The sequence below is a fragment of the Balaenoptera acutorostrata genome, chromosome 2, assembly GCF_949987535.1.
Source record: "Balaenoptera acutorostrata chromosome 2, mBalAcu1.1, whole genome shotgun sequence".
Taxonomy (NCBI): Eukaryota; Metazoa; Chordata; class Mammalia; order Artiodactyla; family Balaenopteridae; genus Balaenoptera; species Balaenoptera acutorostrata.
In genome coordinates, this window is record NC_080065.1 from 99,089,919 (window position 1) to 99,112,896 (window position 22,978).

Sequence of the window (22,978 nt, forward strand, 5' to 3'; positions counted from 1 at the left end):
AAAAATAAATTGATAACAGATGTGGCGTGTGTGTACACCCGTGTATGTTTGAGGGAGATGAAGGAAGGCAGTAATTTATTTCTTACTTTCAAAAAGTACCGGTCTTGGAGCTTATTTGGTGCCTGAGAGCCTCTCAGCAAATATTTCCCTGAACCTTAAATACAGTTGCCATCCACAAAGGCTATTTTTTAGCAAACCTGATGTTATTGGAAGGATGTTTTAAAATACCCATCTTTTTATGAAACACATATTCTTGGCGGCAGAAAAAATAAATGTAGTAATGAAAAATACATGTTTTTCTTTGATATTTCCTTCAAGAATATCACTGGAGAAACTTTTTGGAACTGCGTGTTGGTTGGGTCTTGAGGACTGTCTTCAGCTGTCAAGAGACCTCTTCAGAAACTGGATGAACCATCCAGAGAATGAGTAAGTGTAATATTGTAATTGCCCTTCTTTTTGTCCTGTTTCAGCACCAACAATTTCTCTGCCTTTTGATGCTCTTACTCTGGGAATGAACATTTTGTTTTTACTTAGATAATCTCTCCCTCTTACTATTTTTTTCAAATGTCCTTTAAAAAAACACACACACAATTGTCTCATGGAGGTCTGTGCATAGCAATAGATTAGAATTTATACATGGAATTCTCATCCAGGACCTCTCATTGCCAGTGCACTCCCTAATAAGCACCTGTGCTTATTTCGAGTCTTATTTAGGTTGTTCATTACAGTTATTTATTCACATATATAAAAGTGCATCAGTGCATCTCTTTCTGTGTAAGTTTGCAGTCTCACTGACACCTGAGACCAACACTCTGTCATTTTGGTGTTATTATATTACCTTTAAAATATGACCTCAGATGGTCTCTTAGAAAATGTGATAATAAGATATGAAACCAAACGGAGTTATCAACATACACTGTTTGTACTGTTCTAATTTACTTCTCCCTCAAAACTCCTTAGTTTCTAAGCTAATTTGATGATCTCAAGATGTTAATATGAATGACAGTTTTCACAATTGCTTCTCTAGATTCCTACTTTTGATATTTATATCTAAGATCACAGACATTTTTTCTAGATTTATACTTCTAAATATATGACAACCTAGATTAACATATAACTTAACTACTATAAAAAATATCATTGCATGTTATACCTTACAGAATACCTTATCCAATTAAAAATGTGATTTTATGTTATGGCATTGCCTTGGGAAATGATAAAGAATGGGATTTTTTGTTAAATATCTACAATAATAAAACAAAGGAAGAAGAAAGGATTCAACTTGCTTATGCAATGAGCTGCAGTAAAGATCCATGGATACTTAACAGGTGATTATTACAACTTACCTTGAAAGGGTTCTTGGTGGAAGAATGCAATTAATAAACCAAAGGGAGAAAAATAGAAATAAGCTAATATAAGAATTAATATGAAACATACTTATAATTCAGTAACTTAGAACCATATGGGATTTTAACTCCATTTATTTACATTTACTCTTTCCATTGGATAATGTTTACGTATTTATTTTCTGCCACATGCGCTTTTACAGATATATGGAGTATGCCATCACTACATCTCCATTAACTTTTAATGAAACAAATATAATCGAAGCTGTGGCAGCCTCTGAAGTTGGCCGATACGTTGCAAAGGACTTTTTAATCAACAATTGGCAAGCTGTGAGTGAAAGGTAAGGAGGAAATGTGAGACCTCTCTTTCATTTAGGTCATTGGTTTGGTGCTAGTGGCTCAACTTTAGTTTGGCCAGGTCACTAAAGTCCTTTGCATTGACTAGAAAACTGATAAATTTTCCTGCGTTTAGTCTCACCACAAACTAACTGTGTGAAAGATAAGGTCACTTATCCTCAGTTTTGGCTTTTTTTGTGAATGTAGATTTGCATGGGGTACTTATCTACCTCAATTTCCCACTGTGCCCACTAAGAATCTTGTCTTCGGAGACACAGATTAGAGCAAGTCATGTTTTTTGGTATGAGTGCACATCATCCATTCATTTCTTTTGTGAAGTACATCACCATATCTTTAAGAAACAGCAATGTTCATTACTACATAAGCTTGGATATTGCTTGTGCCTTTTGTCAGATTCCCTTTATGTATCTGGCTTCCGTGTTCTCAAACTTTTTATATTTCTCACCTTTTAAGATTAAATCTGCTTGCTACTTAGCCTGCCAGGTAAAATAGACGTTGAAATGCACAAGTCAGGCAGCATACCCTCGATAGCTGCTCTTTCTAGAACATGACTTAACCATACGTTCGTTTTGCGAGGGGTGGGAGGGTGGATCAAGCCATTTTATTGAGGGGCTTCAGGGGAGGGTCGAAGGGCTGGGAAGACAAGGAGGTCTGACAGCATCCTTCTCCAGGCCAGGATCTCCCCAGCTTCACAGTCTCTGAAAGCCTGAACCATACATTCTGAAAAGCCTCGAATAACATGTCCTACAACTATTCGCATACTGAAGAGTTAGCAGATCAGAGTAGCCAACAGTTCAGGTACATACACAGCTGTAAAGTTGGAAGATACTTTTTGCAAATAAATTTAGGTCTTTGGAACAGAGGATATATTTAGAATATAAATGTTTAAGAATCTGAATATGGTTCTCTTATACAGCAAAATAATGGAATGTTTTTCTTTTATGGACATGTATTGAACGCCTTTACAATACACCAAAAATGTATTTTTAAATCAGAAATTTTAAACATGTAGATAAAAGCTCTTTTGTACAGTACCGTTTTTCTGGCTCATCAGGGGGACATGCATAGCGTACTAACATATTGAGGAAATTGTCCTTATCTCTTGTTTTAAATTATCATTCTAGGTTCATTGTTCAGAGAGCCTTATGACCTTGGGGGTAAATGATGTCTTCCATTTTTGTTTAAGTCATTAAAGGTAATGCCCTCCTTCCCAGGTCCTACTTCCCAGTGGGAATTTGGGAGTTGGGTATACATCAGAAGTATTTACTCAGGTCGCCTTGTTCCATGAGGTTTCAGAGGTTCCAGCCTCGTAGGGCTGTCTGTTACTTTCTGTTCTCTCTCCCTGGAGCTTGTATCGAAAGCTCTGACCCCCATGCCCTCTCTCGGGCTGACATGCCTGGCTTTGCCAGGACTGGAAGCCATCTGCCCTCTTGCTGCCATGATCATTTTGCCCAAGATCATTCACTTCAGCTACAGTCCCTGACTGTTTTCTTCCAGAGCATCCTGTGGAACAATCTAGCAGCAATTTTGGAATTAAACTGCTGAGAGAACAGCTCCTTTAAAAAATAAGTGATGATTTTCCTGAGGGCCCAGCTTGTAATCACCACAGCCTATCACACTCTCCATGCCTTCGGATGCCCTGCCGGGCCCTGAGAAAGACGCAGCTTCACAGTTACTTCCCAGGCTCAGGGCTTAGTAGTGCCTGGCACTTAGTGTGCACTTGTACGTGTTGAGGATTGTTCATATTGTTGTTGTGGCCCAAGGTGACATGGTACCTGTCAGTCCCGGGCCATATCCACACTCAGATGGGTGAGCCTAAGCACAAGCCAGACACTTTCTAATGTTGCAGAGCTTCGTAATTACCTGGAGTGGTTCATACACCTAAAGACTCCCAAGCCCACCCTACCCCTTGAAAATCAGAATCTGCCAGAATAGGGTGCAAAATCTGTACCTTTCTCTAGCACCCCAGGTGACCCAGGTGTAGTTTAACATGGAAACAATTGACACTGGATTAAAAAATTATCTAAACCTGCATTGCTCAATATGGTACCTACTAGCTAACATATGGCTATTTAAATTTAAATTAAGTACAATTAAATAAAATTTAAAATTCAACTCCTCAGGGACTTCCCTGGTGGTCCAATGGTTAGGACTCCACGCTTCCACTGCAGGGGGCACAGGTTCAATCCTCGACCCCTGGTTGGGGAACTAAGATCCCATAGGCCTCGTGGCACAGCCAAAAAAAAAAAAAAATTCAGTTCGTCTGTTGTACTAGCCTTGTTTTAAGTGCTCAGTGCGGCCAGTAGCTACCATACTGGACAGCTCAGATAGAGCGCATTTCCATCCTCGAGAGAATTCTACTGGACAACACTGCTCTAAGGGGTAAAGCAGCCCCTCAATTTATTTTTCCTCTCTTTCTATACCATACACAGCACATGTAACTAGTTAAGCCCCCCAAATGGCTTTGAGCAACCCATGGGAAAGATTGCTCTTAATTTAAGTGTGTTTTAATTTTTATTCCTCAGAAGAACTTTTTTCTGCAGTTGGAGAACAGAAACATGTTTGCAACGCTCTCTAAAAAGTCCATTGTCTAGCAATTTGTTTAAATGATTTAACTGTATCAAATACGAGTCTAGAAGGACTTCCTTTAAAAAAACAAACAAACTCTAAACAGGTATTTCATTATCCCTAAGAAGGTCTTAGAATTGTAAACGCATTCACTTTTAACCATGGCTTAAATGTTTTTATCTTTTATCAACAAAATGCCATGCTCAGAAAATAGATGCCTTTCCTTTTCTGTTTATGATAAATGAAGCTCAGTTCACTCCTCTTACACATTCTGCTACAAACAGTCTTTGAGACTCAAATAAATTTGCCTTCTACATCTAAAACATTTATTTTTAGGATTCAATTTATAGTCACCAGTCTTGCTGAATTTTGCAAATGATTTTGAATAGACAGTAATATGATATATGGATTGTTAAGAGGAAATAAAAGTTCAAATTAATAATTAAAATGTTATATACATTAAAACGGCACAGGAATGCTTACCTTATTCTTTGTACATCAGAATATTTACTCAGCACTTATTAAACAATTATATTTGACATAATATTTGTATGTCACCAGTCTTCATAAAATGATAAAGGTAGTATAAAAGTGTAAGTAAACAAATGCAATGACAAATTAAATTTTATGTTATTTAAGTGAAAAGGATTTATTTTAAATTTGCTATAATGTGACTGATCACTCGCAAATTAGCTTTGAAACTGGTATTTCTCCAGTGTGTTTCACTGAGCATTATTCATGGAGACCCTGACAAGCCTTCTGTGAACAAAGGAGACCGTAGCCCATCGGTTTGGAAACTGTCTATTTTAACCTCCACAAATTCACAGTATATGTTAGCATCATAAAGCTCCAAGAAGCCCGTCAGAAGGAAATCTAGCATCTAGCCCAGCGTCTTGTCACTGTAATCCTGCTATGTACTGTCTATGCTAATGTAAACAAAGTGTCATTCTGCCAGTAGATCAGTTGTTCCAAGCGAAAGACAGATGAGAAACTAAATTCTCTAACCTTCTCATCTGGAACTTTAACTAGAACAACACTTATTTATTGATGGCCTATTAGTTAACATTTAGGCCTTGGCTTCCTCTTGCATAAAATGAAAGATGTTGTATGTGATCAGCTGTCAAGTTCTTTCTGGTAATAAGAAGTTCTTGTTTTTCTATGCCAAGGCACAGTTAGTTCAAGCTGTTGTTGGGAGTTATAAAGTGATTAAGACATGGTCTCTGATAAATGTGACAGAGGACAGATGGAGAGTGCTCTAGGGATTCAAAGAGAAGAAGGGGGATTTGAACAAGCAGGTGGAAAAACTCACCTTCTACATGGAAGGGAGGACACCAGTAATTGCCTGGGGGCCAGGCTGAGAGTCCGACTTGGGACTGATCGTCATAACTGGCTGGAGCTTAGGGCCCTGGAAAGGAGGCAATAGGGCTGGTCAAGCGTTAGAGTTGAGACACTGCCAATAGCAGTCCAGGAACATCTGCTCGCCTTACCCAGGCCCCAGATTCTTCCCAGGGAGCCTAATCTGAAAATATATTTTGGAACACTTGCTTGAGTAAAACAACTTTGGTTTGATCCTGCTTCTCAGTCCCACGTGCAGGGCACTGCACTGGTGGCTGTGGGGTATTTAGTTAATTGTTAGATGAGAGGTGATCTTTTGGATACTGATCCCAGTGAGGGAGCTTCCACTAACCATAAAGACATCTTTCAGGTTCCAGAGAAATCGGTATGAACCTGCACTTGTGCATAGCTCCTATGAAGAAATGTGTGAATAGACACGAAACAATAGGATTTTTGTGACTTTTTATTGGATGTGGTAGAAATGATGTTTGTTTCATGCTTGTTATGTTGCTTTTGGCTTTCATAAAATGATGCAGGCTTCACCACCTACAGGAATACCCTAGCTTTATTTGAATATAGAATACAAGGTATCATCACTTTCAAACTCAACCGATCCAAAACGAATCTTATCCTCTTCTTCACCAAACCCCTTATTTCTTCTCCAAATATGTGATACTGGCTAAAGTCCTACGCTTGAAAAACTTACACCCTTTTTTTTTTAACTTTTTATTTTAAATTGGAGTATCGCCGATTAGCAATGCTGTGATAGTTTCAGGTGCACCGCAAAGCAACTCAGCCATACATATACGCATATCCATTCTCCCCAGGTTCCCTCTCCCATCCAGGCTGCCACATAACGTTGAGCAGAGTTCCCTGTGCTATACAGTAGGTCCTTGTTGGTTATTCTTTTTAAATATAGCAGAAACTTACACTCATTTTTACTTCTACTCTGTTGTATTTCATGATGGGGAACATAGAGTTGAAAGGGTTAAATTGGAACAAACTGAGAGAATTAAGATGTTATCAGAGTGGTGTGCCCAAGCACTGGAGGACCCATTTTCACTGGGTCAGGCGAGATACCTGCCTGCCTCCATGCTTGCCTAAGTGGCCAAGCTTGCTGCAGGAAATCAGACATGGCAGGGGAAGGGATGGGAGGGGAGGGCAAACGTGAGAAAGGAGAGAAGCGGAAGGTGAGATGGACTAGTGTCCCAAACCACGCTGACTAGCACTGAATGTTATCAATTTCTTGAAAGGGCAACTATCCTGACAAACATTGGCTCCTGTCTTCATGTTAATACTTTTGACTACTGGTGGGCTAAGCTGTCTGTAATGTATATATTTTTGTTAAGTACTATTTCAAAGAGATTGGTCTCTCAAGCAGAATGATAAATCATCTGTCTCAAAAATATCTCCTCTTGAAACTTTCAAGAACAGGAAGGAATGAAGCGTGCCAGGCACCCTGATAGGCGCTTCAGTGTACATTATCTCATTTAATCTCCATACCAATGCTTCTAACTATATGTTATTCCCCATTTTTACAGTTTATAAGTTGCCCCAAGGTAACTTCAAACCCAGCCCTGCCTCTGGGGTAACCTTTCTCCTGTATGTGGTAGAAAAATCACACATTTAGCAACGTAGGTAGTTTTCTTTTGTTTCCTACTTTTTTTTAAGTCTGGAACTCAGTTTCTTTGCAAATTTTGTCAAATTTCTTGAGTCACTTCACAGGCTTTTTAAACCTGGCCAACCAAAATGAAGAACTAAGAAATATTTCTTCTTTCCCCAGAGAAACAGATTTGGTTGCCTGAATTATATGTAGATGGTCTCTTATCCTCCACTTTGCTGAAGCAAACTCAGCTTAAGTTATAGCTGGGAACTTAAAAAGGACAAAAGCACTGTTTTCTCTCACCTTTGTCTGCATATCATGCCAATGTTAACTCTTACAAGTTTTAATTTCAAGTATACATTTTTGAAGCAAATCAATTGTGTGTATTAACTATCAACTATCAAGACAGTATCCTGATTCAACCCTTTCTTGTCCAGGCCATTATATTAACCTTATTTTAATTTTCTTTCTTTTTTAATGCATCCAAAAGTCTTTCTTTACTTTTTTCACTACAGCAACACTTTGAGCAGGTATGTATCTGCTGTTTTTCCATAGCAACATTTCATGGCTGTTTTTCAGACAATTCTTGTCAGTTATTCAAGGTCACTAAGCTAAAGGGGAAGTTTCAGTTACCGTACCTGTTTGAGGGAGCTTAAGGAAAGCCAGAGTACTTAGCCCTCAGGGATCGCCAACATTTTGAGAATCTCTTTCCAAAAAGCATATGCAAATACAGAAGTTTCAATAAGCTTTCAGGGTATTTTAGTCAGAGTTTCTGAAACTGATTCTATATTAACTACACTTTTTAAGGGGTATACTTTGAGTATTTACCTATTCTCTTTTAAATTTTCTTAATTTGGGTATGTGACATCTATTCTAAGCACTTCATTTTGAAAGATAAAAACAGTTGTTACTGTTTTTAAGAACAGCTTTTTATATTTAAATGAAACTTTTAAAACTATGTGTTACACAAATCAATATTAAACTATAATTACTTCTTTGTGCTAATAGGCTTTTCTATAGCATGAATTTTCTATGAAAAGATGAAGCTAAACAAGTTCATATATGGTTTTGCTTAGATTTGGGAGTTAGGAATTCATAGGGGCTGTATACTTAGCATTTATGTGCTCTGTAGCTTTGTCTTGCCAAACATGTTCCACTCCTGATTAGCATCTTGTTGCTTTGTAGGTATGGAACGCAATCATTGGTTACTCTGTTATACGTAATAGGGAGAACCATAAGTACGGATTTACAGATCTTAGAGGTAAGTACTATAGATAGTGTGCATTATAAAGACAATTTAGAAGCCATTTTTTATGTAATTTGGAGTTGCTAAAATTAAAAATAATATGCTTTTCTGAATTGTTACATTCTATGCTCCATTGATGCTGTTATCACTGCAGGAAATGTCTTTTAATTCTGTCTTGCTCTTGAAATAGAGACCATTCTTGTTCATGGAGGGTTGTGCTTCACCTGAATTATTGCAGTAGACTATGGCCCGGGCTCCCTGGCGCAGGCTGTTCTTCCCTCCATCCCATCCATCGCATCACTGCCGGTCATTGCCCTGCACCCAAAGTTTCAGTAGCTCATCATAGTTTTTAGAAGAAATTTTAAAATCTTTCCATTAGCACACGAAGCCCTTCATAATCTGGCCCCTGCGTTACTCCCTGGCTTCACTTTTGCCCACTTCACCAACCAGCGTCAGAGAATAAGAGGCATAGGTACCCCCGAACACTTTTCCTCTAGTTACACTGTACCACGTAACAGAACTTCTTAAATTATCATGTTGTTGCACATTTCCCAGATTTCAGAAACACTCTACCTTCTGTCTGGGGTGCCCTCCTCATGCCTGTCCTTGGCTGGGTAATTCCTAATCTTCCTTTAAGACCCTGCTCCAACCACATATTCTAGGACATTTTTTTTTTAATAAATTTATTTATTTATTTTTGGCTGCATTGGGTCTTTGTTGCTGCATGCAGGCTTCTCATTGCAGTGGCTTCTCTTGTTGCAGAGCATGGGCTCTAGGCGCGCAGGCTTCAGTAGTTGTGCCTCGCTGACTTCAACCGTGAGCGGTTGTGGCTCACGGGCTCTAGAGCGCAGGCTCAGTAGCTGTGGCGCAGGGGCCCAGTTGCTCCGCGGCATGTGGGATCTTCCTGGACCAGGGATTGAACCCGTGTCCCCTGCATTGGCAGGCAGATGCTTAACCACTGCACCACCAGGGAAGTCCTCTAGGAAATTTTTAGCTAACTAATTTACACCCTCTCCTCCTCCACGCTCCCAAATCATCCTATGTAGTTGTTACTATGAGAGAGACAGGAAGAACTGGTAATTCCTGAAGGAATGATCTTTGTTTGGGTTTTGGCTTGCCTGAGGCTGAGCTGTCAGGACCTGATTTAGCAGGGATTCCCCAGACAAGAGAGTGAGGGGCACACCCAAAAATCCTGGAACGAAAGCTCTTAGAATCAAAACTGAGTTTGTGTTGATATCTTCAAAAGTGCCTCTGTTCATCTTTATCGCTACAAAACCCAGTAGTTTTGTTGTTGTTGAATGAATGAATGAAGTTTGTATAACTTTAGCAGTCCCCAAAGTTCCAAAATTCTATAATCACTGACAGTTCATTAAAAAAAATGCAAAAATGGATTGAGCAGTAGTTAAATTATTGTAATTTTGAAAACAAGCGAGTTAGCTACCATGAATATCTTTGTCAACAAGCTGTTAATGACCAACAGTCCTACTGCAATGTATTGGTTCACATGATACTATTGAAAACAATTACTAAAAAAGGTAAATGAAAAAAAAAAGTCATATGAATCCCTTTTCCCTCCACACCAGCACAGTTTTTATACACTCTCCGAATCTCTTGCTCTGGTCTTTCTACTCCACCCTGCTGGAGCTTGTCCTCACTCGTGCTCTCAAGCACCCGTGAAGCCCCACACACACAGTCCCCCAGACCCACACTCCCCTCCCACCCACTGCAGGTGCTCGATCGGGGGCGGTGCTGCTGGTATGTGGCTCTCACTGCCTGGCAGGAATGCCCAGGTGTGGGAGAGAACGGGAGGTTTGCTCCTGGCCCCTTAAGCTACTTTTTCCTAGAACCTTATTTGTCTTTTGCATTGTAGTTAGACTTGACAACCCTATTACTACCTAATTTCAAGTACATTAGGGTTTATGTGACCTTTTGTGAGCTGGTAGGGTACACTATCATTTTATGGTAATGTGTGTTCTGAGTTATAATCCAATGACACAGAAATAGACTTTTGGAATATGATTTATTCAATTCAATTATTATTATCCCAGTTATTCAATTGGGATCTGTCTGGCTTGAATGTAATATTGCAACAAACGTTCCCATAACTGAATGCTTGACCTGACTCAATGAAGGAATTTAGCCAATGGATGAATCCACTATAAATATTCTTAAATAAAGGGTAGCATTTGTAAAGACATGGATGTTGTATACCAGTTTTGAGCTTTGGAAGTTGCAAAGTTTCTTTTGAAATAAGGAAAGGTCTCAATGTGTCTCTGTCTACAAATCTTGTATAATATCCAATATGCATTCTGGAAATCTTTATTGAGCACCTACTACGTGCTTGGGGAATAGAGCATTGAATAGAATAAACAAAGTTCCTACTTCCTGGAGCTTCCAGTCTACATCGGATTCTTCAGGACAGGTGTGGTCTTCATCACATTTTCTCAGTCACAGTCTCCTCAGGGACACACCATATAGGGACAGACATTTCTACTCATTCCATCTGTCATCATCCATTCACAAGATCATGTCGCTACTTACCATGAACTTTGTCTTACTGTGCCTAAGTGAGAAGTTCAATTGCACTGATGGACCAACCGTCTCTTTGTCCTTTCAGCTGCAGCAGTTTTGCAGTAACATGTTGGAGGAGCACCAGAGACTCACAGTTCAGGCCAAATTACAGACAATAAAGAATGAAAATCTGAAAAACAAGGAGCGAAGTGCCAGGATAGCTGCGTGGCTACAGAAAAACACATAATTTAGTGGCAACTTTCGGCCCTTCTCTTGCATATTATAATGTGCTCACGGTTTTGTCTTCCAATATTCTGTGAGTCTGGAAAACCACACGTTTTGTTATTCGTATTTCAGTCACATTTACTACTCAGAGTCCTGTTCTTCCCCTCTTGTCACGTTTGGCCCTGAAGCTCAGTGATTGTTGAGGATTTTGCCAATAATGCTGTATTTCTGGGGAAGATTTTGCTTCATGTTGGGCTATAAACCACATGATTTACTTTAAATGCCTTGGCAAAACAAATTTACCGTAGAAAATTTTGCTTGTTCTGTTGTGAAGGCCAGTGGAATATTACATCATTGGGTAATGAGCACATTCTTTTCTGAGGGAAATACAGATTTGCAATACTCTAGGGTTTATTTAGTTCAATATTTAAAAGAGTAATGAGCAAATGACACAACAGCGTAAAGAAATAGAAACCAGAAAAATAATATTCACTAGAAGACAGACAAGCCAAAGAAATGCAAGTTTTAAAAAAAGAAACAGACAATTTTGTGAGCCGCGTTAAGTGCCCCAAAGGCAAGAAATGTGTCTCCTCCTGCCCATTTCTCTCTCCCCAGTGCCTGCTGCATCACGCCACGCTTTACTGGCTACTAACTTTATGGTGTCACCAAGAGACCTGGGATCGTAGGATCCATGAAGTACCTGTAGGATTGCTGTTGTGGAGACCAAATGGAAAGCAAGGCTCTGCCCTGAAGCTCTTGACTGTAATTCACCTGTGGGACAGACACTCTTTCAGCCAAAGTTTAGCAGCAAAAATGATGATGTCAACAGACAATAGCAATTATGGGCTAATCTCCAACGCAAAGGATAATGGTCAGATAAAGAGTAATAGAACTAAAAGATTAACCAGAGCATAATCTTTATAGCTTTGCACTCAGCAGGTTAAGTTTGAAATGTGGTTTCATTTGGCCAAATTGAACCTGCTTGTAGTTTGGACAACTTTAAATATTTTCATCAATCACAATGTACGGAATTAGCTTAGTTTTGTTACCCCTGATTTAATCAGGACAGCTAAGGCAAATCATCCTACTCTAGACTTTGTGTGTATACCATTTAATTCTTGTTTTAATTTTAATTTTGTTTTTACAGAATGGGGGTAAAACTACAGATCTTCTATCTACCTCAAAGTGGTACTGTAAAGATTAAGAACTATGTCAATGGAAAGCCTTTAAATATGTCATATAAACTCAAGGCAATGTGATCTAAGGGTTTTTTCCTATTTCTTCTGTAAGTTAATGTACCCACAAATTAAAATGCAAGACAGACGTTCACTTTCATATTCACTTCACAAGAAGATACTCCCTGAGAGGGAATGGGAGGCTATGGGACTTGGCCATGAGGACAGACCAAAGCACAGCCTGCACAGACTTGACCATGGGCCATAGGTCAGAGAGATTTTTCTTTAAATTTAACAATTTAAAATATAAGCAATAAAACGTCTCCATGTCTTCAAATTGTTATGTGTGCAGTATCTTCCTGTGTTTTCTTCAACGTGCATTCTCTGTTTCCTGTATCTCCTCCAATCATCCAACTCATCGTTCGATAACCATGTCACGTGTCCTCTCAACTGCTTTCTCCTCCTTTCTTTCTCTCCTCCACTTCCACTCCCTTCCCCTCCCTTGTGTTCCCCTGTCTTCCTTCTCCCTTTCCAGTAACCTCTTCCTTCCTTCTGCCTGGTTGTCCATGTCCCCTCTCCTTGATCTTCCTCCCCTCCTGTGCTCTCATTCGACCAAGTGTGCTTGGAGGCTGGCACTCGGGATGCTGAGCGTGCCCTGATGCCTGTTATTGGGTGATGCCAAGCCCTGATCCCACCAAAGGAGCACACTGGGCTCTTCAGACCATTTGTTGACAATTAAAGTTCCATTATATCTTAGCTTCTGTAGTAATTAAACAGCACCAAAAATGTTTATCCAAAATCAAATGCCCAAATATTTGGTTAATAGTCCTTCCTCTAAATATGAAGAAGAATTTTGAATAATGTACATTTTTTCTTACTTGGATGAAGCCAGTTACTCCAGATAAGCATTACATTTTATTATATTGTACCTTATACTTGGTATAAAAAGAAGTAATTATTGATTGATTACTGTGATAGCAATAAGTCAGGGAGTGATACTGAGTCAGATTTGTCTAAATGGTATAAATACTTTATTAACCAATAAACCAGCTTATTTATTAGCACGCCAACTGTAACACAATATTTTCGACCCATCTAGTTTATACTGTTCATCCTAAAGCAGGTTAACAAGATATACAATGTATTCATGATTTTTTTCAATTTGATAATTAGAAATTAAAGTTTTCCTTATAATCTTATGCTTTTTTCCTCCTCAAACCCATTCAGTGACTTTTCATTGCTGACCTTAAGTGAAAGAACAAATGCCTTAGTCTTGAAGACTCTAGATGCTTTGTAATTCAGAGCTCTGGGACCAATCTGTACAGCAATTTATTCTGAAGAATGAATGAAGAAGCTTTAAAAAGGATTTCTACTTGATTACTTTTCCTGTTTACTCCAGTGAATGCTTTTTTTCCATCCAAACTCTAGCAGGATTAATATGTCCAATCCCAAGCCTTAAAGGAGGTTTACAAGTGAATGTAACTGCTTCCCCGGATACAAAGAATTATGTAGCATAGTCAGAAGCATTTGAAGCTACACGTATATTGCCTCCAGCTCAGTCTTCTCACCAATTCAACAACATTCAGCAAGTATGTTCTTCACAGCACAACTCTTATTTAAGAGTTATTTGAACTCTTCCTCTTCCCTTCCTTTTATAAACAGGTCAGTCCTAAAGGTGAGGCAGAGCAAGGTAAGCGTCTACACCAGTGGGAGCTGAGGGGCAGCTGAGGAGGCCCAGGACCTGGAACGAGGTGTAAGAGCTTGAGTGGGTGAAGAGGGAGTCCACACATCAGGGAGCAGCTTGGCACAGGATGTCAGAGCCCATGAAGGGTGAGTAGAGTGGCCCTACGGTGCAAGGAGGGAGCTTACGACATGGACAGTCAGAGCCCAAACAGGGTGAGAATGGGGAGTCCCATAGTGGGGTGGAGAGGAGGCTCAGACTGGATGAGGGTTCAACATAAGGCATCAGAGCCTGAGGCGGGAGAGGAGGACATCCACATGGGGTGGGGGAGAGGCAGAGATGGGAGCTTGGTTACCACAGTGGGGTATGGTTCAAATAAGAAAATTTACAAATGATAATAAGATTCAGGTTTCTCACTGCTGGAGAAGGGAGTTGCAGATATTCAAAAGGAAAAACTAGAATGAACCCTTTTTTTTGTTGGATTGGAATTAGAGGTATTGATGTTAGCAGTTCTCACTGTTCTCAATACATGGATAGATTTATACATATAGATGTAAATGTGTGTTTGTAAACATATCTTGCAGTTTCTCTCTAGATATATATAGACATAGATGCAAATACAAATATAGATATAGATATAGACTTTAGCTTTCTAACTGAGAAAGCCTGGGAGCAACAACACCTCAATGACAATGAGCACATCCAGTGCCCAGATCTTGGCTTCTAAATGCCATGCTCTGCTAAAAGAACCAGGGCTTCTTGAGGAAATGGCTGATTTCAGGGATGGGGCAGGAAAGGGACAATTTGAGATAGAACATCTCTTTGTACTAAAAGATAAGGAAGTACTCAAATAATGATGGGTACATATCAAAGGGTACAAAAGCCAACCACAAAAGTAGCAGGATACTAAGTAAGACAGGTCAAAGGCTTCCTCTCTCTTTACTTCCCCTCACAAATAATGCCAAGAAGAATAAAATGAAAATATCACCTTCTCTGCTTTCAGGCTTCTGCTGAAAGTGGGCTAGTTTGATGACTTGAAGAGTCTTGGACCCTGGGTGTTGATAGATACATATCAGAGGAGTAAATGAGTACTAAGCATGGAGTTTGCAAAAGTTTCTTTTTCTTTATCCTCATGCAGTGATCACTCTATCATTTACAATGGCCCCTCAATCTTAGCATATCTTACCTGGGATCAACACAGTCTATTAGTCCCATCAGTTTCTATGAGCCAGAACAGTCCTTAGTGAGTCCAGGGGTCTCAGGTCTCATTTTAGGAGATTGTCCTAAAAATGCTCCATAGTAGAGAGTAAGTATGATTTCTTTCAGAAATGATTACCACAATAAGATTAGTGAACATCCATGGTCTCCCATAGATACAAAATTAAAGAAATCGAAAAAAAAATTTTTTTTCTTGTGATGAGAACTCTAAGGATTTACTCTCTTAACAACTTTCATATATAATGTACAGCAGTGTTAATTATATTTATCATGTTGTACATTACATCCCTAGTATTTACTAGCTTGTCTCCGGAAGTTTATATCTTCTGACTACCTTCATGTAACCCCCCATCCCATTCCCCCACCCCACACCTTTGGTAATCACAAAGGTGACCTCTTTATATGGGTTTGTTTGTTTGTTTTTGAAGTATAATTGACTTACAACGCTATGAGAGTTCCTGGTGCAGAACACAGTGATTCAGTATTTCTATGCATTACAAAATGCTCACTACAATAAGTCTAGTTACCATCCGTCACCATACGAAGATATTACAAAATTACTGACTATATTCCCCATGCTGTACATTTCATATCTGTGACATTTATCTTGTAGCTGGTAGTTTGTACCTCTTAATCTCCCTTACCTATTATTCTCCTCTCCAGAATTCCCTCCCTTCTGGCAACCACCTATTTTGTTCTCTGTATCTATGACTCTGTTTCTGATGTTTGTTCATTTGTCTTGTTTTTTTAGATTCCCCATATAAGTGAAATCATACTGTATTTGTCTTTCTCTGTCTGACTTATTTCACTTAGCATAATACTCTCTAGGTCCATCCATGTTGTTGCAAAATGCAAGATTTAATTTTTTTGTGGCTGAGTAATATTCCATTGTATTTATCCATATAATATTCTTTATCCATTCATCCAATAATGGGCACTTAGGTTGCTTCCATATCTTAGCTATTGTAAATAATGCTGTAAAAAAACATAGGGGTGCATATATCTTTTCTAATTAGTGTTTTCATTTTCTTTGGATATATACCTGAAAGTGGAATTCCTCAGTCATATGGTGCACAAGAGTTCCCTTTTCTCCAGATCCTTACCAGCCATTGTTATTTGTTGTCTTTTTGATAATAGCCATTCTGACAGGTGTGAGGTGGTATCTCGTTGTGCTTTTGATTTGCATTTTCCTGATGATTGGTGATGTTGAATATTTTCATGTGCCTGTTGGTCATCTGTATGTCTTCTTTGGAAAAAATGTCTATTCAGGTCCTCTGCCCGCTTTTTAAATGGGTTTTTTGGGTTTTTTTGATGTCGAGTTTTATGAATTCTTTATATATTTTGTATATTATCCCCTTATCAGATCTATCATTTGCAAATATATTCTCCCATTCAGTAGGAGGCCTTTTCCTTTTGTTGATAGTTTCCTTCACTGTGCAAAAGCTTTTTAGTTTGATGCAGTCCCATTTGTTTATTTTTTATCTTGTTTCCCTTACCTGAGGAGATAGATCCAAAAAAAGATTGCTAAGACTGATGTCAAGAGTGTACTGCCAACTTTTCTTCTAGGAGTTTTATGGTTTCAGGTCTTAGTTTAATTTTTTAATCTATTTTGAGTTTATTTTTGTATATGGTATGAGAAAGTAGTCCAGTTTGATTCTTTTACATGTAGCTGTCCAGTTTTACCAACACAATTTATTTAAGAAGCTGTTGTTCCCCCATTGTATAGTTTTGCCTCCTTTGTCATAGATTAATTGCCCGTATAAGTGCGGGTTCATTTGTGGGTTCTCTATTCTGTTCCATTGATCTATGTGTCTGTTTTTGTGCCAGTACACTACTGTTTCAATTACTGTAGGTTTGTAGTATAGTCTGAAGTCAGAGAGTGTGATACCTCCAGCATTGTTCTTCTTTCTCAAGATTGTTTTGGCTCTTCAGGGTCTTTTGTGTTTCCATACAAATTTTAGAATTATCTATTACAGTTCTGTGAAAAATGTCCTTGGTATTTTGATAGGAATTGCATTGAATTTTTAGATTTCCTTGGGTAGTATGGTCATTTTAACAATATTAATTTTCCAATCCAAGAACACCGTATATCTTTCCATTTGTTTGTGTCATCTTCAATTTCTTTCATCAATGTCTTATAGTTTTCCAAATATAGGTCTTTAACCTCCTTAGTTAGATTTCTTTCCAGGTATTTTATTATCATTAACACAATTCTAAATGGGATTGTTTTTTAAAATTTCTCTTTCTGGTAGTTCACTGTTAGTGTATAGAAACACAACAGATTTCTGTATATTAATTTTGTGTCCTGCAACTTTACTGAATTCATATATGAGTTCTAATAGTCTTTTGGTGGTGTCTTGTAGCATTTTCTATATGTAGTATCATGTCATCTGCAAACAGTGCCAGTTTTACTTCTTCCTAATTGCAGTGGTCAGGACTTCCAGTACTATGTTAAATATAAGTGACAAGAGTCTTGTTCCTGATCTTAGAGGAAATGCGTTCAGCTTTTCACCATTGAATGGGATGTTATCTGTGGGCTTGTCATATATGGCCTTTATTATGTTGAGGGCTGTTTCCTGTATACCCACTTTGTTAACTGTTTTTATCATAAATGGATGTTGAATTTTGTCAAAAGTGTTCTACATTTATTGAGATGATTGTAGGATTTTTATTCTTCAATTTATCAATGTGATGTATTACATTTATTGATTTTCAGATACTGAAACTTTCTTGCATCACTGGGATAAATCCTACCTGATCATGATGTATAATACTTTTAATGTATTACTGGATTTGGTTTGCTAATATTTTGTTGAGGGTTTTTGCTTCTGTGTTCATCAGTGATATTTGCCTGTAATTTTCTTTTTTTGTGATATCTTTGACTGATTTTGCTATCAGGGTGATGCTGGCCTTGTAGAATGAGTTTGGGAGCATTGTTACCTCTGCAATTTTTTGGAAGAATTTGAAAAGATTAGGTGTTAACTTTTCTTTAAATGTTTCATAGAATTCACCTGTGAAGCCATCTGGCTTTTGTTTGTTGGGAGTTTTTGAATTACTGATTCAATTTCCCTACTGGTAATTGGTCTATTCAATTCAAAAAGAAATATTGGTATTTCTTCCTGATTTAGTCTTGGAAGATTGTACATTTCTAAGAATTTGTCCATTTCTTCTAGGTTGTCCATTTTATTGGAGTATAATGGTTTGTAGTAATCTCTTATGATCCTTTGTATTTCTGTGGTATTGGTTGTAATGTCTCCTTTTTTATTTGATTTTATCAATTTAGGTCCTCTCCCTTTTTTTCTTGATGAGTCTGGCTAAAGGTTTATCAATTACATTTATCTTTTCAGTGAACCAGCTTTAGTTTCATTGATCTTTTCTATTGTTTTTTTAGTCTCTATTTAATGTATTTCTGCTCTGATCTTTATTACTTCTTTCCTTCTCTAACTTTGGGTTTGTTTGTTCTTTTTCTAGTTCCTTTAGTTGTAAGATTAAGTTGTATATCTGAGTCTTTTTTTGTCTCCTGAGGTAAGCTTGTATCACTATAAACTTTCCTCTTAGAACTGCTTTTGCTGCATCCCATAGATTTTGAATCATTATGCTTTGTCTTCATTTGTCTCCAGGTACTTTTTATTTTCTCTTTGATTTCTTCAATGACCCCTTGGTTGTTTAGTAGCATATAGTTTAGCCTCCATGTATTTGTGTCTTTGCGGTTTTTTTCTTTTAGTTGATTTCTAGTCTCACAGCTTTGTAGAAAGCATAGAAAAGATGCTTGCTACTATTTCAATTTTTAAAAATTTACTCAGACTTGTTTTGTGGCCTAGCATGTGAGCTATCCTAGAGAATGTTCCATGTGCACTTGAAAAGAATATGTATTCTGCTCCTTTTGGATGAAATGTTCTGTATCCATATATTAAGTCTATCTGGTCTAATGTGTCATTTAAGGCCAGTGTTTCCTTATTGATTTTCTGTCTGGATGATCTGTCCAATGATGTAAATGGTCTGTTACAGTTTCTTACTATTGTTGTGTTACTGTCAACTTCTCCTTTTATGTCTACTAATATTTGCTTTATGTATTTAGGTGCTTGTATGTTGGATGCATATATATTTATAATTGCTATATTTTCTTCTTGGATTGATCACTTATCATTATGTAATGTCCTTCTTTGTCTTTTGTTACAGTCTTTGCTTTAAAGTCAATTTTATCTAATATAAGTATTACTACCTTGCCTTTCTTGTTATTTCCATTTGCATTGAGTACCTTTTTCCATCCCCTCCCTTTCAGTCTCTGTGTGTCTTTAGATCTAAAATGAATCTCTTGTATACAGCATATAGATAGGTCTTGGCTTTGTATCCATTCAGTGACTTTGTGCCTTTTGATTGGAACATTTAGTCCATTTATATTTAAAGTAATTATTGATAGGTACATACTTATTGCCATTTTGTTCATTGTTTGGGGGTTGTTTTGTGGTTCTTTATTGTTCCTTTTTTCTTCTTTTGCTCTATTCCCTTGTGATTTGATGACTATCTTTAGTGTTATGCTTAAATTCCTTTCTCTTTTGTGTGTGTTTATCTATTATAGGTTTTTGGTTTGTGATTACCATGAAGTTTGCATATAGCAATTCATATAAATATGTGATTATTTTAAGTTGCTGATCTCTTAAATTGGAACCCATTTTAACAACCTTGCACTCCTCCTCCCTCTCACATTTACTGTTTTTGACATCATATTTTATATTTTTTTGTTTTGTGTATCCCTTAACTACTTACTGTGGGTATAGATGATTTTACTACTTTGTCTTAACCTTCCTACTAGCTTCTTGAGTGGTTGATTTCCTACGTTTACTATATATTTGCCTTTACCAATGAGATTTTTCCTTTTGTAATTTTCATATTTCTAGTTGTAGCCTTTTCTGCTTAGAGAAGTCCCTTTAACGTTTCTTGTAAAGCTGGTTCCATGGTGCTGTCTCTTAGCTTTTGCTTGTCTGGTAAACTTTTGAGCTCTCCTTCAAATCTGAATGCTAGCATTGTTGGGTAGAGTATTTTTGGTTATAGGTTTTTTCCTTTCATCACTTTAACTCTATCATGACACTCCCTTCTGGTCTGCAGAGTTTCTGCTGAAAAGTCAGCTGGTAGCCTTATGGGAATTCCCTTGTATGTAACTTAGTGCCTTTCTCTTGCTGCTTTAAATTTTCTTTATCTTTAATTTTTTCCATTTTAATTACATGTCTTGGTTTGGTCCTTTTTGGTTTGATCCTGTTTGGGACTCCTTGTGCTTCCGGGACCTGGGTGTCTGCGTCTGTTTCCTTCTTTAGGTTCAGGAAGTATTCAGCTATTGTCTTCAAATATGTTCTCCGCCCCTCTCTCTCTCTCTCTCTCTCTCCTTCTGGGGCCGCTATAATGTGAATGTTAAGACACTTGATGTTGTCCCAGAGGTCTCCTAATGGTCCTCATTTTTTAAAATTATTTTTTCTTTTTTCTTTTCAGCTTGAGTAATTTCCACTGAGTTGACTGAACCATTCCCCTTCTGTGTCATCTCATCTACTATTGATTTCTTCTAACGTATTTTTTATTCCAGTAATTGTATTCTTCAACTCTGTTTGGTTCTTTATATTTTCTAACTCTTTGTTAAACTTCTCATTGTGTTCATCCATTCTTTTCCTGAGTTCTTTGAGCATCATTATGACTATTACCTTCAACTATTTATTGATGACATTGCTTATCTCCACTTCACTTAGTTCTTCTTCTGGGGTTTTATCTTGTTCCTTCATCTGGAACACATTCCACTGTTGCCTCATTTTGCCTAATTCACTGTTTTTATTTTTATGTATTTGGAAGGTTGATTATGTATTCTGATCTTGGAGAAGTGCCCTTATATAAGAAACATCCCATGGGGCCCAGCAGCTCACTCACCTCTGCTCACTGGTGCTGTATGCTCTAGATGTGCCCTCTATGTGGGCTGCATGGATCCTTCTGTTGTGGTGGGCTGACTACTGTGGGTGCAGTCGGCGTGGCTGGCCCCTAGTCTTGTTGGTTGCCAGGCCCTGCCTGGTGTGGAGGCTGCCAGCCACTGGTGGGCGGGGCTGGATCCTGACATGACTGGCTACATGGCCAGGGGAGTCCCAGTGCTGGTGCCAGCTCAGTGGTGGGCAAGGCTGGGTCATGACACTGCTGGCTACAAAGCCCAGGGGATCCCAGGGCCAGTGCTGGCCCACTGGTAGGTGGATCCAGGTCCCAGGGTGGCTGGCTGCTGGGCCAGGGTTCCTGGAGGCACTTTAGCCTGCTGGTGGGTGGGGCTGTGGTTGCAGAGTCTGGGGTGCTCCAGAACTGGGGTCATTCTGCTATTGGGCAGGGCTGGGGCCCAAGACAACATGGGATGCTACCAGCCTGCTAGTGAGTGGACCAGGTCTTGACACAGCTGGCTGTGGGGCCTCAGTTGTCCCAGGGCTTGTGTATGCCTGCTTGTTTGTGGGGTCGTGGGCCCAGAAGCTCCCTGGGCTGGTTTCCACCCACTGGAGGTTGAGGTCAAGTCCCAGGGCTAATGCCAGCCTACTGGCAGATCCAGGTCCTGGGGTCTCTAGCTGTGGGGCCCCAGTGGCCCCAAAGTTGGTGTTGGCACACAGGTGAGATAGGCTAGAGCTAGTGCCAGCCCACTGATGGGTGCATTTGGGTCCTAGGGTCTCTGGCTGTGGGGACCCAGGAGTCCCGGGTGTTAGTGCCAGGCCTCTGGTGGGTGGGGTTGTGTCCTGACCTGGCTGGAGTTCAGGGGATCCTTCAGCAGGCTGCCTGCTAATCGGTGGTGCTGTGTCCCTTCCCAGCTAGCTGCTTGGCCTGGAGCGATCCAAGTCTAGTGCAGACTGGCTGGTGGGTGGGGCCTGGCCCCAGCACTAATAAGCTAAAGGGAGGATTCTGAAATGGCGTTTACCACCACCAGTGTCCTCGTGGCTGGATGAGCTCCCACAAATGGCTGCTGCCAGCGTCTGTGTCCCCAGGGTGAGTCCCAATTGCCTCCTGCTTCTCTGGGATAAGCAAGTGGGTCTGACCCAGGCTCCTTTCAAATTACTGCTTCTGCCCTGGGTCCCGGAAAGTGTGAGACTTTTGTGCACGCCCTTTAAGAGTGGAGTCTCTTTCCCACAGCCTTCTGGCTCTTCCAAAAGGAAGCCCCACTGGCCTTCAAAGCCAAATGTCCTGGGGGCTCATCTTCCCAGTGCAGAACCCCTGGGCCGGGAAGTCCAATGTGGGGCTTGGACTCCTCACTCCTTGGGGAGAACCTCTGCAATTGTGATTATCCTCCAGTTTGTGGGTCACCTATGGGGGTGGGGACTCTGGGCAGCTGGTGCTGATATCTCTGAGGGGACACATTAGGCTGGGTCTAAGGGATGGGGGTGGGATCCTGAGAACTGGAATCCAACAGCCACTGTCAGGAGCAAGAATCATCGCTGAGGTGTTGCTGGCAGAAACAAGAAGCAAACAGGAAGGAGCAAGCCCTTTTGCTCCTCCAGCCTTCTCTTGTCCCTCAGCGCCCCCTGTTGGCAGAGCTTGCAAAATCAAAGCATGGTTTGCAGGGTCCCTAACATTACACAGCTGAGAATAAAAAGGTGGATTTGGAACTGACAGACAATGGCTTAATAACCTACTCAGGTCAGTATAATTATTCTGATTTTAACACATGGGGAAACAGAGGCTTAAGGCCACAGTGCTGGGAGAGGCAGAAGT

The 22,978-nt window shown here is 39.4% G+C and overlaps 2 protein-coding genes across 6 annotated transcripts in view; both read left to right on the forward strand.

The window, feature by feature from the left end:
- LVRN (laeverin) overlaps positions 1-12,515 on the forward strand; it is a 73,203-nt gene extending 60,688 nt beyond the window's left edge. Inside the window, exons 16-21 of one of the 3 annotated variants that reach the window (XR_009007316.1) lie at positions 319-426; positions 1,161-1,328; positions 1,550-1,687; positions 8,395-8,470; positions 11,073-11,282; positions 11,807-11,928. Coding sequence is in view for 2 of the 3 variants with exons in the window: in XM_057541789.1 (XP_057397772.1) it covers positions 319-426; positions 1,161-1,328; positions 1,550-1,687; positions 8,395-8,470; positions 11,807-12,106 (790 nt within the window). In the remaining variant the exon portion in view is untranslated. Of the gene's footprint in view, positions 1-318; positions 427-1,160; positions 1,329-1,549; positions 1,688-8,394; positions 8,471-11,072 lie in introns of all 3 variants that reach the window. The other 2 variants (XM_057541789.1, XM_007192124.2) reach the window with 2 other exon arrangements.
- A 1,592-nt stretch (positions 12,516-14,107) lies between these two features.
- Positions 14,108-22,978, forward strand: part of ARL14EPL (ADP ribosylation factor like GTPase 14 effector protein like) — a 29,872-nt gene continuing 21,001 nt past the window's right edge. Inside the window, exon 1 of one of the 3 annotated variants that reach the window (XM_057538913.1) lies at positions 14,108-14,196. The gene's annotated coding sequence lies outside the window, so the exon portion shown is untranslated. Of the gene's footprint in view, positions 14,197-22,171; positions 22,256-22,978 lie in introns of those variants that run through there. The other 2 variants (XM_057538912.1, XM_057538923.1) reach the window with 2 other exon arrangements.